This window comes from Oncorhynchus mykiss, chromosome 7 (assembly GCF_013265735.2).
Source record: "Oncorhynchus mykiss isolate Arlee chromosome 7, USDA_OmykA_1.1, whole genome shotgun sequence".
Taxonomy (NCBI): Eukaryota; Metazoa; Chordata; class Actinopteri; order Salmoniformes; family Salmonidae; genus Oncorhynchus; species Oncorhynchus mykiss.
The window spans coordinates 20,980,841-20,998,151 of record NC_048571.1 but is presented as its reverse complement, the minus strand read 5'-3'; the positions used below and the strand labels follow the sequence as shown (position 1 = coordinate 20,998,151).

Here is a 17,311-nt window from a genome sequence, read left to right as displayed (position 1 = left end):
ACCACTACTGCTGCTGTTAGGAGGAGACAGACACTAAACATGGCCTTTATTGTACTGCCTGAGAGACACTGTACCCACTTCCCACAACTACAGTATAGCCTAAAGAAAGGAATGTGTAACTAAATAACCTTGAAGTTATGAAGATGAAGATGATGACGTTTATTATGACTCATGACGGTGACAGTGATTATGCTGATTTGAGTGATGGTATATTATGCTGATTTGAGTGATGGTATATTATGCTGATTTGAGTGATGGTATATTATGCTGATTTTAGTGATGGTATATTATGCTGATTTTAGTGATGGTATATTATGCTGATTTTAGTGATGGTATATTCTTCTGATTTTAGTGATGGTATATTATGCTTATTTTAGTGATGATATATTATGTTGCTTTTAGTGATGGTATATTCTTCTGATTTTAGTGACGGTATATTTTTCTGATTTTAGTGATGGTATATTATGCTGATTTTAGTGATGGTATATTATGTTGCTTTTAGTGATGGTATATTCTTCTGATTTTAGTGACGGTATATTTTTCTGATTTTAGTGATGGTATATTATGCTGATTTTTGTGATGGTATATTATGCTGATTTTAGCGATGGTATATTATGTTGATTTTAGTGATGGTATATTATGCTGATTTTAGTGATGGTAAATTATGTTGATTTTAGTGATGGTATATTATGCTGATTTTAGTGATGGTATATTATGTTGATTTTAGTGATGGTATATTATGCTGATTTTAGTGATGGTATATTATGCTGATTTTAGTGATGGTATAGTATGCTGATTTTAGTGATGGTATATTATGCTGATTTTAGTGATGGTATATTATGCTGATTTTAGTGATGGTATATTATGCTGATTTTAGTGATGGTATATTCTTCTGATTTTAGTGACGGTATATTTTTCTGATTTTAGTGATGGTATATTATGCTGATTTTAGTGATGGTATATTATGTTGCTTTTAGTGATGGTATATTCTTCTGATTTTAGTGACGGTATATTTTTCTGATTTTAGTGATGGTATATTATGCTGATTTTTGTGATGGTATATTATGCTGATTTTAGCGATGGTATATTATGTTGATTTTAGTGATGGTATATTATGCTGATTTTAGTGATGGTATATTATGTTGATTTTAGTGATGGTATATTATGCTGATTTTAGTGATGGTATATTATGCTGATTTTAGTGATGGTATATTATGTTGATTTTAGTGATGGTATATTATGCTGATTTTAGTGATGGTATATTATGCTGATTTTAGTGATGGTATAGTATGCTGATTTTAGTGATGGTATATTATGCTGATTTTAGTGATGGTATATTATGTTGATTTTAGTGATGGTATATTATGCTGATTTTAGTGATGGTATATCTTCTTATGGCTCAAATCTCGTTAATGGGATCGATTTGACAACATCCGGTTAAATGGCAGAGCGCCAAATTAAAATAAAATAATAAAACATATTTAACTTTCATATATTCATTCACAAGTGCAATAATAAAAATAATTTAAAAAACACTGGTTCCAACTTGCGCAACATGACGACAAAATATCTTATAAGTTACCTGTAATCTTGATCCAAACATTTCAAACAACTTTCCTAATACAACTTTAGGTATTTTTTTACGTAAATAATCGATTAAATTTAAGGCGGGATAAACTGTGGAGGAAAACAAAGAAAGCGCGTTCCAGGTCGCGCGCATCAAAACATTAGAGAGCCCTAGGCTCGACCCTCGTTCTGGACAGCCGTACTTCTTCATTTCTCGAAAGAAAAACATCAACCAATTTCTAAAGTGGAAGCTATAGGAACTGCAAGCATATTTATATTAAAATGGGCTTTCCATAGAAAACCAATGGAAAACAGATTGACAAAAATGTCCCTGGATGGATTGTGCTCGGGGTTTCGCCTGCCAAATCAGTTCATTATTCAGACATTATTTAAACAGTTTTAGAAACTGTAGAGTGTTTTCTATCCAAATCTAAATTAAATGCACACCCTAGCTTCTGAGCCTGAGTAGCAGGCAGTTTACTTTGGGCACACTTTTTATCCGGATGTGAAAATAGCGCCCCCAATCCTAGAGAAGATATTATGCTGATTTTAGTGATGGTATATTATGCTGATTTTAGTGACGGTGTTTTATGCTGATTTTGGTGATGGTATATTATGCTGATTTTAGTGATGGCTTATCATGATTCCTTTGGTGGGTTTCTTACTAGTATAATTATCTTGTTTTCTGGGAAATCGGGGTGCAGATTTAAGCTAGCCACAGAGTGGTTATTTAGATGTAGTTAGCTATTGTCTGTCTGTGGCTGTGTGTGTGTCTGGTATTCTGTGGTAGCAGATTTACAGACTGTGTGTGTGTGTGTGTGTGTGTGTGTGTGTGTGTGTATTTATTAGGATCCCCATTAGCTAGTGCTAAATCAGCAGCTACTCTTCCTGGGATCCACACAAAACATAAAACATGACATAATACAGAACCTGAATTTACAAGAACAGCACCAGGACAGAACCACATACAATGTAAAATAAGTATACACCTTTCATTCATTATCGCCTTCATAATCAGGCGATTCATAGACACTACTGAATGCAAGTGCAGCACACGAAAAGAGGTGCGTTGCAAACTGACGTGAATATAGCAAACTCGTTTCGCCAAAATTCCCCTGTGAAGGTGTGTGTGTTCTGTGAGGGGAAGTGAGTAGGTTGTGTGTGTGTACGTGAGTGCGTGCGTGTAATGTAAACGGCTTCACCAAAACCTTGGTTACTGTGGTCACAAGTGACAATGAGGATGTCTCACAGTCAGTCAGTCACCTCAGCTGTATTCTGTTTCAGTCACACAGCCCTCAAACACTAGTGCATTCAGCCATACTGCACGCACACATGCAAACCCCCCCCCGCCTACACACATAAACACACACACAAATATGTGATGCTTTTAAAGTACAGTACAGTGTGTTTGAGTCACTGTGCCTAATAGTGTGTGTGTGTGTGTGTGTGTGTGTGTGTGTGTGTGTGTGTGTGTGTGTGTGTGTGTGTGTGTGTGTTTTAAATGCATAAGAACAGTAGGATGCATGTGTTTGTTCTGGATAATATTGTCGTCGTCAAGACATTCTGTTTATGGAAATCACCCAAGTGATACTAATATATCTGAATATAGCTTTAGGGGGGAAATGGCACCGTGTTGTCACATACATCTAAACAAACTGTGAGCATATTCAGTGTGTATCCACTCCAAAACCTTAATATATTCAGGACATCTGATCCATCTCCCTCTCTCATTCCCGCTCTCCCTCTCTCTCTCTCTCTTTCTCCTCCCCCCTTTGATCTGAATAACAATAGTATCCACTCATGAAGACATATGTAAAATAGAACCGTCAAAATGTTCAGCCCTGGTGGCTCAAGAAGCCCTTGTGTACTGAACAGGGCAAAAACCATTAGGCAACACACACACAAACACACACACACCCCCTCTGGCAGGCAGATATGACACAACTGCTCCTGCTGTTATTGTCTGTTAGGCAGCCAGCGGTGCATTTGCGACCCAAGATGGACGCTCCCAGAGTGACGTCTGTTGTTCACAGGAGGAGAATGGAATTTCAGGATAGCAGAGGGAGAGAGAGAGAGCTCAGATAATGTCGGGCTGCTGTTTCACTCACAGCCTCTTCCTGTTTCTGGGGCACGAGGCGTGAAGGGTGTCTGTTTTATCTCCAGACCACCAACCCCTCCCTACAACTCACAGACCAGGAAGTGCACAGCATTGGTTGACAGGAAATCTTAACATGTTATTTTGTGTGTAAATCCTGCTCTCTGCTGTGTCACTGAGTTCATTGTCTATGGAGTCTATTGAGTTTGTTGTTATAGGAAATCAGAATCTGCCATAATAATCAAAGTAGTGTAGCTTAAAGCGCAGATACAATAGACTAGGCTACAGTATCTCGCATGTTGTCTTTCCAATTGAAATGCCTGCCTGCCTGCCTGCCTGCCTGCCTGCCTGCCTGCCTGCCCGGATCTTTGCTTTGTTATGACTTGTTTGTCTTTGAAGGGATGTCTGGTTCTCCCATAACAATTGTGCAATTGAAGAAAAAAAAACTCTCAGCTCAAGAAAAAGACACCAATAGAATGGAGAAAAGACAGAAGTTGAGTCAATGTGAATGAAAGAGAGAATCTCTCCTTTGTCTGCGTGTGCGTGTTTGCATGTGTGCGTGTGGCTGTTGCGACCATCGGCAGTGCTGTTGTCGGGTGCAGGTGTTTGCACTTCAGCCAGCCTGCGTAGCTATGGAGCTATTCTTCCCTCACAGGTTTGATGTGATTTACTCTGAACATCTGTCTCTGGCAGGTGTGTGGATCCATGAGGTCTTGACTCTGATCGCATGATATAGATATTACACAGGGGCGGGGGGGGGGGGGGGGGGGGGGGGGGGAGTGAGTGTGTGTGTGTGCGTGTGTACATGCCTGTGTGAGACGTATAGCTGAGCAGCAGAGAGAACATTCTCGCCCCCAGGGATCAAACATGAATCCCACTGCTCTGTAATCCAAACCTGTATTTTGTCTGGCTGACCAGGCAGACCCTCCAACAGTGGTCTCTGGCTTGATTTCCTGTGGGTGAGTGGTATCAACAGATGAGGTGGACTCCGGTATCCGGCTGGCCAAATGGGGAGTCTACTCCTGGGGCATAAATCCAAGCTACACCTGCTTGGTTGAATCGTGTCTCAGTGGAAACAGAAGAAATATAAGAAAATAGCCTACAGAGCTTTAACTGTTTTCAGGCTATTTCTCTCTCTCCCTGTCCACTGCTACTCCTACCAAAGTTCAGATATCTGGTGACAGGGGGCAGCAGGAAACGCTGTGATTGGCTCCTCGCTATGAGGAAGTGCTGAGCTCCCGAGGAGGAGCCAGATGGGTTCCAGTTTCACATCAAACGCTGCCATAGCACTGTAGCACAGCTCGTGTTGCTGTGGGGCAATGAGAGAGGGATAAACAGTCGTTGTGCTGAAAGCGTTTGTGAAACCAGTCCGTTATTGTTGGAGTCACTGCTGCTCTGTCGGGGTTTACTGTAACTATGAAGTTGAACACAGTCAGGAAGTGGGGGTTTCTGTTCTGGTTTATCATTGAAAATCATACAAGGAGGGAGCAAATGTGTGAAGATAGGCTACTACACCATCTGCTCAGAACCCCAACCTCAGTCATCTTCAAGAGTTTTAAAGGGTGTTTTAAGGTTAGCCTGGACAGAATTGGAGAGAATTTGAGCCAAATATGTGAGAAGAATCTTCAACTCATCACCAGAGCCATGAGTTTTCCCTTGCCATGTTACTTGTCCCCGGGAAAAACTCCGGGCGCCTAGTCATCACGTTTCAGCACCTGGTCATCACTGCATAACATGTGGCGACATGTTCTGCGTCATTAAAATAAAGTACGTTTGTGAATTGAAGAAACAGAAGGAAAAACAAACGTATGTTGGCTCAGCTAGCCGGACATGTTAAGTGTTCAACGCCATTTGCTGCACAAATCATATTACCTGACAATGATGGAAGAAAATGCATGTGCAACTAGACACATTCAATTTAGTGCCGCTAACGGTGAAAGCCAGTGACTTGTACAAAAGAGATGCTTGGTCTGTTTCGGCACTCTTAAGGTACAGCAATTTCATCCAAATTAGCACGAGTCAATGGAGCCCAAAGTGAAGCTGATTGTCTTCTGTTTGAAATTCCAGCCTAATTGGTTAGCATGGGAGGGAAGGCGGTGCAGTATCTGTCTGTCATTTTTTGCTTGGGTTGTCATTAAAGGTTGTGCGAAATGAGTGTCAGAGTTTATTTGCCTGGGGTGTTTTATTCTTTTCTTTTATTTATTAAAACCCTTCGCGAATACAGAATACATCTTTTGACTCCGCTGTGCTTTCAAACTTGTAATGTAATATAATTGTAAATGAGTGTTAGACGTTCAAATGTATTTCCTTGTTGGGTTTTTTTTTTTCATCTAAAAGATGTCTCTCGGGTCCCTCCCCCATTCTCATCACAAATGCAAATTTCTCACATTAATGAAAGAGGCTTAGTTGAAGGTTGCGGTGTAGGATGGATGATACACGCAGGGATTGGGCCGCACCGTATCCTCCCACACATGGTGGAATCGTCTTATCACGCTGGCAGTACTTTTTACAGTGACTGTAATGTGTGTAGCTAAGCCAGGTGACCGTTGCTGTTAGCATAGCGCCCGTAGCATTGGCCTCTATGGGAGCAGGGCTAATGTAAACAGTGTGTTAGCGCTGCTGGGGTGAGTGGAGTCATTGACTGTTAATCATTGTTCAACAGAGAGGCTGTCAGGCCACAACAACACGGTGCAGGATTAATCACTGCTATAGATCCCCATTTTTTTATGCAGGGTCCCTTTTAATGGCAACGTTTTTAGTCATTAGGCTCTACTTGTTACATATAGGAGCCGGAAATAGTCAGTTGTAGCTAAATACTGTTAAGGATTTTTACACTTCAGGCTATATTTTCACTTTTCCTTGAAGACGAAGAGCTATTTAAGGCTATTATCTGTTAATCAATAACGTATAACATTAATGATGCTATTAATAAGACGTATTGACACAACAATTATGGCATCTTTAATTGTAGGTCATTTCCTGAAAGATGATATAATCGTGGGCATGTCTCTAGTTATTTCTAAGTCTCAGCCCTACTTCAGTTACAGCTCTAGTTTGGTTTCTACAGCTCTAGTTTGGTTTCTAGAGAGAGATTTTCGAAGACAGGGGTTCTTCTGAGAGTGAGAGGAGCGTGTTCTTGGTAATTAAAAGGCAATTTTCTGAAATTGATTAGATTATGCTAATGAGGGAAGATGATATCAGGCAAACGTGGGAGAGAATGCCAGTCCAGCCGCCATTACACGCAGGCGGGCCCGCTCGCTGCTTTTCTTTCTGCCGAGTGCTTCATAAAATGTCAGAGCGCTTCTCTCTCTTCTCCCCGAGCAAGACGCTGAGAGATTGCAGCGTGTGATGCACAGGCAGCTAGCTATCTCACCTGCTGCACTCTGTGTGTGTGTGTGTGCGTGTGCGTGTGCGCGCACTGGCCTCTCTCATGTAGCATTGGAGCAGAACGGAGTGGCCTTCTGCCTGCTGAGTTCTCTCCCGCTCTGTCAATAAAGGACCACAGACTCTTTTCCAGCCTGCTTTCCCCCGTGTTGAACAGACAGTAGAGCGTCAATTCAGTTCCCAGCACTAATAATCGAAATGTCACCAAAAGCCTATCGTTCAGCGGCGTCTCTGACAACCGAGCTGCTGTAGCTGTCGCAGGATTGTGGTAGTTGTTGCTGCGATTTCGAGGACTAGCTAGCCTCCTCGGTCTTCCATCAGTTTTACTTGTGGAAGGTGTCCTGAACGGGCCTGGTCGTGAAACGACACACGTGTGCACTAACACCTGCCCGTTGATACAGACAGATGCTGCAGCACACCCCCTGCAACCTCCGTTAGTCCTCTACACATGTAGAAGAGTAGGTATCTGCTCTGCATATGCCGTGTTGCCTATTTGCACAGCTCAGTCAGATGAAATCAAACACGAGGCTATCTCTTTAACTGAAATCATAATTACACAATTATGCGAACTCAAGAATGCGTCCGGGCGCTGTAAAAACCAGCCAAGCTCCAGCAGGAGTGAGCAGAGGGGAACTGGGGGGGAGGTAGGATATAGGAAACAAGCTTTGAGAGGGAGCCTGGAGGCTTCATTTAGCCACGACAACAGTACATGAGCTCATTACACACACAGAGAGCTCTCAGGCCCAGCCCAACACACTGCAACACGTACACATTCAGACAGCAGCGGGAAACATCAACATTTAATGGGATATCTCTATCCTGCTAGTCCTCGTCTTCCTGTGCTAAAGGAACATTAGGCTGAGCCACCAGTGTTAAGGGGTTTACAACTCGGCTGAGGGTTTTTAGTAAACCAGGACTCCTGGTAAAGCCTACAGCCACTGAATATCAAATATGGCCGCCGGTACACCCACCAAGGGAACATTCAGTCAAATGTTTCTCCTCACTGAGATACGTAGACATTTTTACATGAACATTTGAGTCATTTAGCAGACTCTTTTATCCAGAGCGACATGCAGTTAGTGCATTCATCTTAAGATAGCTAGGTGGGACTCCTGCATATCTCAGTCATCGCAAGTACATTTTTACCTCAATAAAGTAGCAATCAGCAAACGTCACAACGGGCTTATGCAGAAACGCAGCCTAAAACCCCAGCATTCATTTGAATGTGACGGGAATGTCCGTTTTATCAATGCCAATTCTACGAGCATATCTCTCCGCCGTCAGCTGATACAGTCAAAGTGGAGTCACATAGAATGAGCTTTGACCACATATTTCTGTCTGCACTAAGGAATGCTTGATCAGGAGTGAAGCATTGGCCGTCTCTTCTTAGTCACTGGTATATCCCCCTCAGCTTAGAAGTGGCTAGACATTCATGAAAAAAAAGTCATTATAATCCTATAATAGTGTGTAAATGTACATATCATTGACACATTTTGTCGTTTGAATGACTAAGCATGAGATGTGTAAAATGTATTGAATTGCACCGAAGTTGGCCCATTTGAATTGCCTAAAAGTTTAGGCCTATTTAATTCCAGGAAAATAGGCAGAGTCAGACTTGATGGGAGAGATTGTTGCTTCTGTCATTGCGGTGTGTATTTATAACAGTTAGCTCTGTTGCTGGCTAAACCGGGCTGTGCTGATGCTCGCAGGACACTCCACGATTCTGTCACTTTCGTTTTGTCTTGCGTTTGACATGCATGTCATCTGTATTATGCATATCTGGAGTGTAGCAGTCGATCTCTCCCTCCCTCCCTCTCTCTCTCTCTCTCTCTCTCTCTCTCTCCCTCTCCCTCTCCTTCTCCCTCTCTCTGTCTCTGTCTCTGTCTCTGTCTCTGTCTCTCTCTCTCTCTGTCTCTCTCTCTCTGTCTCTCTCTCTCTGTCTCTCTCTCTCTGTCTTCCCTGTGTTGCTAAGCCCCCTCCTGTTCCATTTCTCCCCTATGCCCACACACATGGCTGTTGTGGCTGATACACACAGTACTAGACTGTTTATTGTACCCCGATGGAAAATGTTGTGATTGTTCTAATGTTGGACTGGACCTGGAAGCAAAAGCTGTGGCCTTTTGGTGAATCGACCCAGCTCTGTGTGAACTGTGTCAATCCAATCCTGTATGAATAAATCTTTTTACTTTGTTTCAAATTGCTTTTTTGGTGAACCACCTCTTAGGGGACCAATTGACACTTGAAATGAACATGACAATGATGCTTACAGTGAATGTGTGTGTGTGTGTGTGTGTGTTAAAGTAGAGTTTGCTGAAGTGGTATGAAGTGTATAATTCTCCACCGATCAAAATGACATGTTATAAATGTCAGGTCTCAAGTATTACAGCCTTTTACAGCCCAGCCACGTGGCTGGATATCTATGTTGCTATGACATTTTCGGAGTCTTCTTGTCTATCTGAAAGTATCAGATTTGTCTCATTTACGGTCCTTCTCACACCAATTGAATGTAATATAATAATGATCAGTAATAGATCCTCACCGGTGATGGAGCCTGGAGGAAGAAGCAGTGCAGAGTAGATGATTTAGAACGGAACAAGGGTAGGAACCAGGAAGAGTATATGTCATGTATAGTAACAGCCAAGTGTTATTATCCCTAACAAGCGTTGGCTTGCCTCGCTCTGTGTCCGTGTCTCTATGGTGTTTGTTCGTTGTGGAACACACACACACACACACACACACACACATTCCTTTTCTCTCTCTGCGTAATGGAGACTTCTAAATATATCCGGTTTGGGGCAGATCTGAATGTGCTGCGACGGGCGGTAATGAGGGAGAGATTGGCTTGTGGAGAGAGAGCAGAGGGTGGAAGAATAGCAAATTCATCAGGACTGAATCACTCACTGAGAGAGCTGCCTGTCTGCCTGCGTTGGGCTTTGGTGTGGCTAATGATCTTAAGACCCCACAAGGTTTCCATGGGGACATATTTGATGATGGCTCTATATGCAAATTGAGCAGCGTTTCGCCTACTATTGCTTAGGTGGGTAGAGATGTTTGCTACGTAGGCCTGCCAGTCGACACCTACCTACCCCTCCTTTCTCTTCCAAAAAGCAGCCTGAGTGAAAAAGGATTTCTGCTTCCCAAAACGACAGAGGAAACACATTTCCCATCTTATTCCCGGTGTTGTTGACGTGTCAGGAGATATATTCCTACTGTAGGTTAGCTGAGAAGTACCAGTCTATCTGTGTGGCGTGTAGAATGTAATGTTTCCTCCCTTGCAGACTGCTGCATTCCAGGAGGGACAGGGTCCTAGTGGCCCGAAGGGCCTGTTCCTCCTCACTGAGGTACGTAGACATTTTTACATGAACATTTGAGTCATTTAGCAGACTCTTTTATCCAGAGCGACATGCAGTTAGTGCATTCATCTTAAGATAGCTAGGTGGGACACCCACATATCTCAGTCATCGCAAGTACATTTTTTCCTCAATAAAGTAGCAATCAGCAAAGACAGAGCTAGCAAGGGGAAGGGGAAAAGTTGTGTTAGTTCACAAAAGGCTTTTTTATTTGATTGTATAAATGTTTTGGGGGGGGGGGGGGGGGTGCAGTGGCATTATTTAAGACACTCTTGTAAAGGAATAGACTGGTAGAAAATGTAGGCCTCCCGTTAGATTCTCTCCAGTCAGTTGAAGTTATACTGAGTTGAGTTTAGTTGTAGGCGAGCAGAGTAAGTTCTAGCTGTGACAGTTCTGTCACAGACAGACATTTGACATCTAACACAAGTGACAAGCTCAGCTACCCCTCTCTTCAGTGGTTTCCATCCCGGGCCCAATATCACATTATTGTCGCTGAAAACCACAACACAGATTGCAGTGGGAGTGTAGAATCCGGCTGCCTGTCTGCATGTTTATGACTGTGAATCAAGTCTTTCAGTACAGGAGGACTGAGCGGTTTTTCCCTGTCGGTGTGTTATTGCCCTGACAGTCACCACTAGCGGCCTTGCAGTGGAGTTGGGCTCTGGTGAATTAAAAGCGGTCTGTGGATTGGCTGCAACAGTACAGGAAGGATACCGCTGCCAAGGCGGTGTAATGGGGTGAGAGATGTTGCCCTTCCCAACATGCTCTGCTCTGCCATCTGTCGCTGGGCGAGTGTGCAGAAAAGGGGCGGGGTTTAAAGAGCAGACTGTGGCCACTTAACAGTCAACACACACAGGGGCATTGTGCGGTGTGCCCATTGGCCCAACTGTGCTAGGCTGTGTCACTGTTGTTACCCATCATCGTCGTGTCTGTCTGATGCTGTCTGTGCTGTGACTCAGTAGTCTGATAATAGTCTGAGGTTTAACCCGGGACAAAGGCCATGGCTTCCTGTTGGCATCATGTCACTTCCTGCCTAGTGGTAGTGTTTGTGTGTGTGTAGGCGGGGTAGGGAGGGGATCTGAGTAGAACGATCTGGATTCGTCTGTGTCACTTAGTGTTTAGTGCAAACAAGACAGCCATGAGTAAACAGACACACACCGTGAAAAGGTAAACAGTGGGGACTGAAATGTGCAAGGTCGGGTGTAGTGAGGGATATACTGGTAATTCCTCAGTCTGGGTCCATGACCCTTCTCTCTCTCTTTCTCTCTCTCTCTCTCTCTTCTCTCTCTCTCTCTCCTTCTCTCTCTTCTCTCTCTCCTTCTCTCTCTTCTCTCTCCCTCCCTCTCTCTCTCTCTCTCTCTCCCTCTTTCTCTCTCTCTCTCTCTCTTCTCTCTCTCTCTCTCTCTCTTCTCTCTCTCTCTCTCTCTCTCTCTCGCCCTCTCTCTCCTCTCTCTCTCCCTCTCTCTCTCTCTCTCCCTCTCTCTCTTCTCTATCTCTCTCTCTCCTTCTCTCTATTCTCTCTCTCCTTCTCTCTCTTCTCTCTCTCTCTCTCTCTCTCTCTTCTCTCTCTCTCTCTCTCTCGCCCTCTCTCTCCTCTCTCTCTCCCTCTCTCTCTCCCTCTCTCTCTTCTCTATCTCTCTCTCTCCCTCTCTCTCTTCTCTATCTCTCTCTCTCCTTCTCTCTCTTCTCTCTCTCCTTCTCTCTCTTCTCTCTCTCCCTCCCTCTCTCTCTCTCTCTCTCTCTCTCTCCTCTCTCTCTCTCTCCCCCTCTGTCTCTCTGTCTCTCTGTCTCTCTGTCTCTCTCTCTCTCTCTCTCTCTCTCTAGAGATATTTGGTCAATGGAAAGTACAAAACGCCAGCAAGAAAACGTCTAGATGGAGTTTAAGCCTGTTTACAATGACATAACTTCTAGATCCACGATAAATAAAGGGGCTGAAAGAAGGACCAAATACGAGCGTCTGGTAAACAGCAGTGAGCATACGTGCTCTGTCCCCAATCTCTCAAACTTTACTCTCCTATTTCTGCTGCCCAAGTAGTGTAGTGAAGCGGTGATACTAAACGGCCCAAATGGCACCCTATTCTCTATACAGTGCACTGCTTTTGACCAGAGCCCCACTATATAGGGAATAGGGTCCCATTGGTGACGCAGTACAGAGTGCTGCCTGCTGCAGGTTGCTCTGTTCTTTGTCGCATTAAGGCCTCTAATTGTGTTGAACAAGGCCACGGGACACTGGCCATGACGGGTGCCGGAGACAACACAGGAGCCGCCAGTATCACCAGGCAACCGTCGCACAGCAGAGCCCCAATGGAACCCAGAGCCGGCTCCACGCTTCAGGAGGCCGCCTCCAGTTTCACATCGCACACATCCAGCCAATCAGTTTAACCAGTGTGTACAAGGAAGATGCAACTACAGTGGCATCCATATCGTGGCTAATTTTCGCCTCATTCACTGTATGGATTTACAAGTGGATGTTATGCCCTTTATGATTGAGATGTTCTCTCTGGTGTGATGGGGAAATGACAGAGACAAGAATAAAGGTGTTTGTTGAATGCGGAGATGTGAGATGAAGAGGCGAAGATAGGCACAACACTGAGGGGCTGTAGGGGGAGAGAAACAGAGAGGATAGAAAGAGAGAGACGGAGGATTCAGACTGAGAGGCAGGCAGGCAGTGTGTGACTTTGAATAGGGTTAAGACATGGGGAATAATGCGTTTTCCCCTCTCTCGCTCCCTCCATTAGGGCGAGAGGAGACAATGTGTCCACACTCTGACTACCGCTGATCCATGCTGATGACTGTTGCCGGATTATCTCTGTTAGCATCGGCCATCTGTTACTGCGGGGGGAGAAGAAAGAGGCTGGGGAGAGAGAGAGAGACGCACACTACCAGCAAGGGCCCAGCGCTGTCCTCCTCGAAACATGCAGTCATTCGACACACATAATGTAAACACACACACACTCCTATAGTCTTAAGCTCACAAACACACATACACACACACACTCCTTTAGTCTAAGCGCACACACACACACACACACACACACACACACACACACACACACACACACACACACACACACACACACACACACACAGCAGAGAAGAGGAGGAGGGTCTTCTTCCACAATAGCAGGGACATGTGAAGGCTGCTATCGAGGCCACATCCACTCATAAAAACCCAGCTAGCGAGCTGTTTATATTCCCAGCAGATCTCCTGAAGGGCCATTCTTACCACCATTTGCAGCTTGTTTTGGCAGCTGAATGGTGTGTTGTATATGTGGACGTGACTGTGATTCTGCCGGGGTAACACATCTTATAAATCATTTGGAGGCTATTAGCATAAATCTCTCCTCTCGTAGCATCCGCGGCCTGCTGTTTGGTCGCAATGCAGCTCGCTGATTGGCTCAACGTTACCTAAGTCAAATTAATTTAGCCGTTCACGGAGATTATACCGCCCGCCTTATACCGCCACTGTGCCACGCAGTTAATTACCTATAAAATCAAGCTAATTCTGATGCTAAATCCATTTTAATTTATCATAATTAAGTCGGGATTGGATCCTTAAATACCTTGGCGGTCCATTATTGTTGCAATCATTGTTTGCTGCGTCAGGTGGTATTCTCTCCCCGCTCCAATCGTATGATTCTTAATAGATTTAATAGTACTAAGTGATCAGTTTGTTGTCGTGGACGTCGGAATTAGAAGAAGAGGGACAGTCGTTTTGTCTCATGTGGGGGAGAAAAAGAATCCCTTGTCAGAGATGCTGTGTAAGATGAGATGAGGGGGAGGGTTGCTTCTTCTTCTCTTTACCCCAGAAGGAATCGCTTTTTTAGAGGAAATGAATTCTCTTCACGTCTTGGGGTTTTGACAGGCCGAGGCATAAGTGCAGATATTGAGAAATGACAGGAATGGTTTACACGCCATCATTCATCCCTGGTGGGGTTTGTTTCTGCGTTTCCTTCAGACAAAATGCCTTCTCTTTCTCTTTCCCCCTCTCTCTGTCTCTCTCTCTCTGTCTCTCTCTCTGTCTCTCTCTCTGTCTCTCTCTCTGTCTCTCTCTCGTCTCTGAATTGCCATTTGAAATCACACCGAATGATCCGCTCCGTTGACTACCTGACACAAAATAAGCCCCCCGTCTCATTTTGTCGGAGAGATGAGCCGTTGTTTTTTACAGTTTTTATCTGCGTCGTAAAACCTGATCTCCATCCAGCCGCTATTGATTGTCACCTGTTTATCTGAGACAATGGTGACAGCAGTGCAATGGTGAAACTTACATTTGAGCAGAGAGAAAAATGTGTTTTATACTGAATTAGAAAAATATTGATACAGCTTTTCGCAAACCACGGTCATTCAAAAACGGAGGTTTTATTGCTAAAACACGCGGTTAGAAAGGAAGCCACAAACGGCCTAATGATTTGGATAAATGGACCTGTCATGTCAGTGCATGAGGAACGGGTCCCTCCCACTGACCCTTGACCTCTCTGGTAAGTACACATGATCACGGGTGTGTCCCAAATGACACCCTGGTCCCTACATAATCCACTACATTTGACCAGGGCCCATAGCACTCTGGTCAAAAGCAGTGCACTACATAGGGAATAGGGTGCCATTGGGGACACAGTGCACGGCCCATATTTGCCACAGAAACAACTGAACCGCAATGGCCGCCCTGCAACAGTCCTCCTCCAGCACCACGCGCAGTAGCCAGGCAGCAGCCAGATCCCCGAGGATTGCAGCAGGTTTTCTTGTCATTTGCGTACCACACCCCCCCCCCCTCCCCCCCAGCCTAGCTCCTGGCTGATACTTGATATTCAGAGGATAGCAGCTTTTGTCTCTGAGATCTAATCAGTGTCCCTGCGCCTGCTGCAGAGGAGAGAGAGAGAGAGGAGGGGGACTAAGGCAGACTGTTTATGTGTAATGACACAATATGAAAGGCAGCCTGTAAAACACAATCTGCAAACTGTGCTTTTCAAGGGGATTTTCCTACCTGGATTAGTGTCAGGCAAAGGGATGAAAACGGAAGGAGAGAGGAGAGAGTCAGGGGCCGTGTGATATGGGAGAGATTTTGTGTGTGTGCGTGGCACGTGTGTGCATGTGTGAGAAAGCGTGTGTACGTGCGAGAGAGTGTGTGTACGGGTGTGTACATGAGAGAGAGAGTGTGTGTGTGTATGTGTGTGTGTTCTGCCTGCCTGAATGTTTGTGTAGGAGAAGGTGGGTAGGAGGGAATAATGGAGTAGAAATAAGCGACAGTGGAATCATCTAACCTTGCCGTTGTCTCCCGAGGTTTATTTGCGCCAGTGTTGTCAGTAATGCTAGTTCTCTATAAGGCTGTTAATGGATGGGAGCACAATAGTTCCACAGCCGAGAGAGGCCTATTGGGTCTTAGAGGAGTCTTTGAAAGCCCTCTGTATGTTTTGTACAGGGCTGAAAGAAAGTGGAACTGTGAAGGCTTTAGTTTGCCTGTTAACTACATCCACTGTGAGGGGGGGGACTGTTTTACTCTGTGAGAGGGGGGACTGTTTTACACTGTGAGAGGGTGGACTGTTTTACCCAGTGAGAGGGTGGACTGTTTTACCCTGTGAGAGGGTGGACTGTTTTACACTGTGAGAGGGTGGACTGTTTTACCCTGTGAGAGGGTGGACTGTTTTACACTGTGAGAGGGGGGGGACTGTTTTACACTGTGAGAGGGGGACTGTTTTACACTGTGAGAGGGGGGACTGTTTTACACTGTGAGAGGGTGGGCTGTTTTACACTGTGAGAGGGGGAACTGTTTTACCCTGTGAGAGGGTGGACTGTTTTACACTGTGAGAGGGTGGACTGTTTTACACTGTGAGAGGGTGGGCTGTTTTACACTGTGAGAGGGGGAACTGTTTTACACTGTGAGAGGGGGGACTGTTTTACACTGTGAGAGGGTGGACTGTTTTACACTGTGAGAGGGTGGACTGTTTTACCCTGTGAGAGGGTGGACTGTTTTACACTGTGAGAGGGTGGACTGTTTTACCCTGTGAGAGGGTGGACTGTTTTACACTGTGAGAGGGTGGACTGTTTTACCCTGTGAGAGGGGGAACTGTTTCACTGCGTGTAAAAAGATCTGGGAACACTCTTGTAAATCAAATAGAGATTCACGCTATGTGCTTCTGTGCATGTGTGAACTATGTGTGTGAGAAAGAAAGTCTATGTGTGTGTTTTGTCCATCCAAAATGTCAGACAACCTCTTCTCTCCCCTCTCAGCTGAACACTTGTCATTTACTGTCATGTTAAAGTGATAATGGTCACTAATTCCACCCCAACCCCCCTCCTTAAGAACTAGTGACCCCCCCCCCCCCCCCCCCCCCCCCCCCCCCCCCCCCGGGCCCATGAGCTCTGAATGGGAGGTGGGGGGTGTGTGGGGTGAGTGTGGTGTGGCGGGCAGCGGGGTGTGTGTGGCGGGCAGCGGGGTGTGTGTGGCAGGCAGCGGGGTGTGTGTGTGTGTTTCTCTCTTTTCTCTCTCTCTCCTCTGCTTTTGTAACGGTGCTGATTGGATTGTGTTTGACAGATATGGAGTCTGGAGAGCGGCTGGCCTCCCCCGCGCCCCCCACCCTGCCCACCGCTCGCACCTCCTCCCCTGCTGCCTCCTCCTCCTCTTCCTCCTCCTCGTCCTCCCCGGCTCCCCACTCCAAGAGCAGTCTGGCCCCCAGCCCTGCAGCCTCACTGGGATCTACCCTCAGCACCTCTGGTAAGACTGCTTCATCACTCCGTGCTGTGCGTCACACACACACACACACACACACACACACACACACACACACATGGTCAACACCCTGTTAAACTGCATATGACTAAATACACAAAATGCACACTTTAGACACACTTTACACTTCCTACAGAGAGACTGGTTTACAGAGACACTGGTTAATAACCACTGTCTGTATATATAGAATAG

At 45.2% G+C, this 17,311-nt stretch overlaps 1 protein-coding gene across 15 annotated transcripts in view; it reads left to right on the top strand.

The window, feature by feature from the left end:
• LOC110527478 (bromodomain adjacent to zinc finger domain protein 2B) overlaps positions 1–17,311 on the top strand; it is a 69,220-nt gene that overhangs the window by 23,045 nt on the left and 28,864 nt on the right. For all 15 annotated transcript variants that reach the window (XM_036982902.1, XM_036982895.1, XM_036982894.1 and 12 more), the window contains exon 3: positions 16,925–17,104. In XM_036982902.1, the coding sequence (XP_036838797.1) occupies positions 16,927–17,104 (178 nt within the window). In that variant the 5' untranslated portion in view covers positions 16,925–16,926. The remainder of the gene's footprint in view (positions 1–16,924; positions 17,105–17,311) is intronic.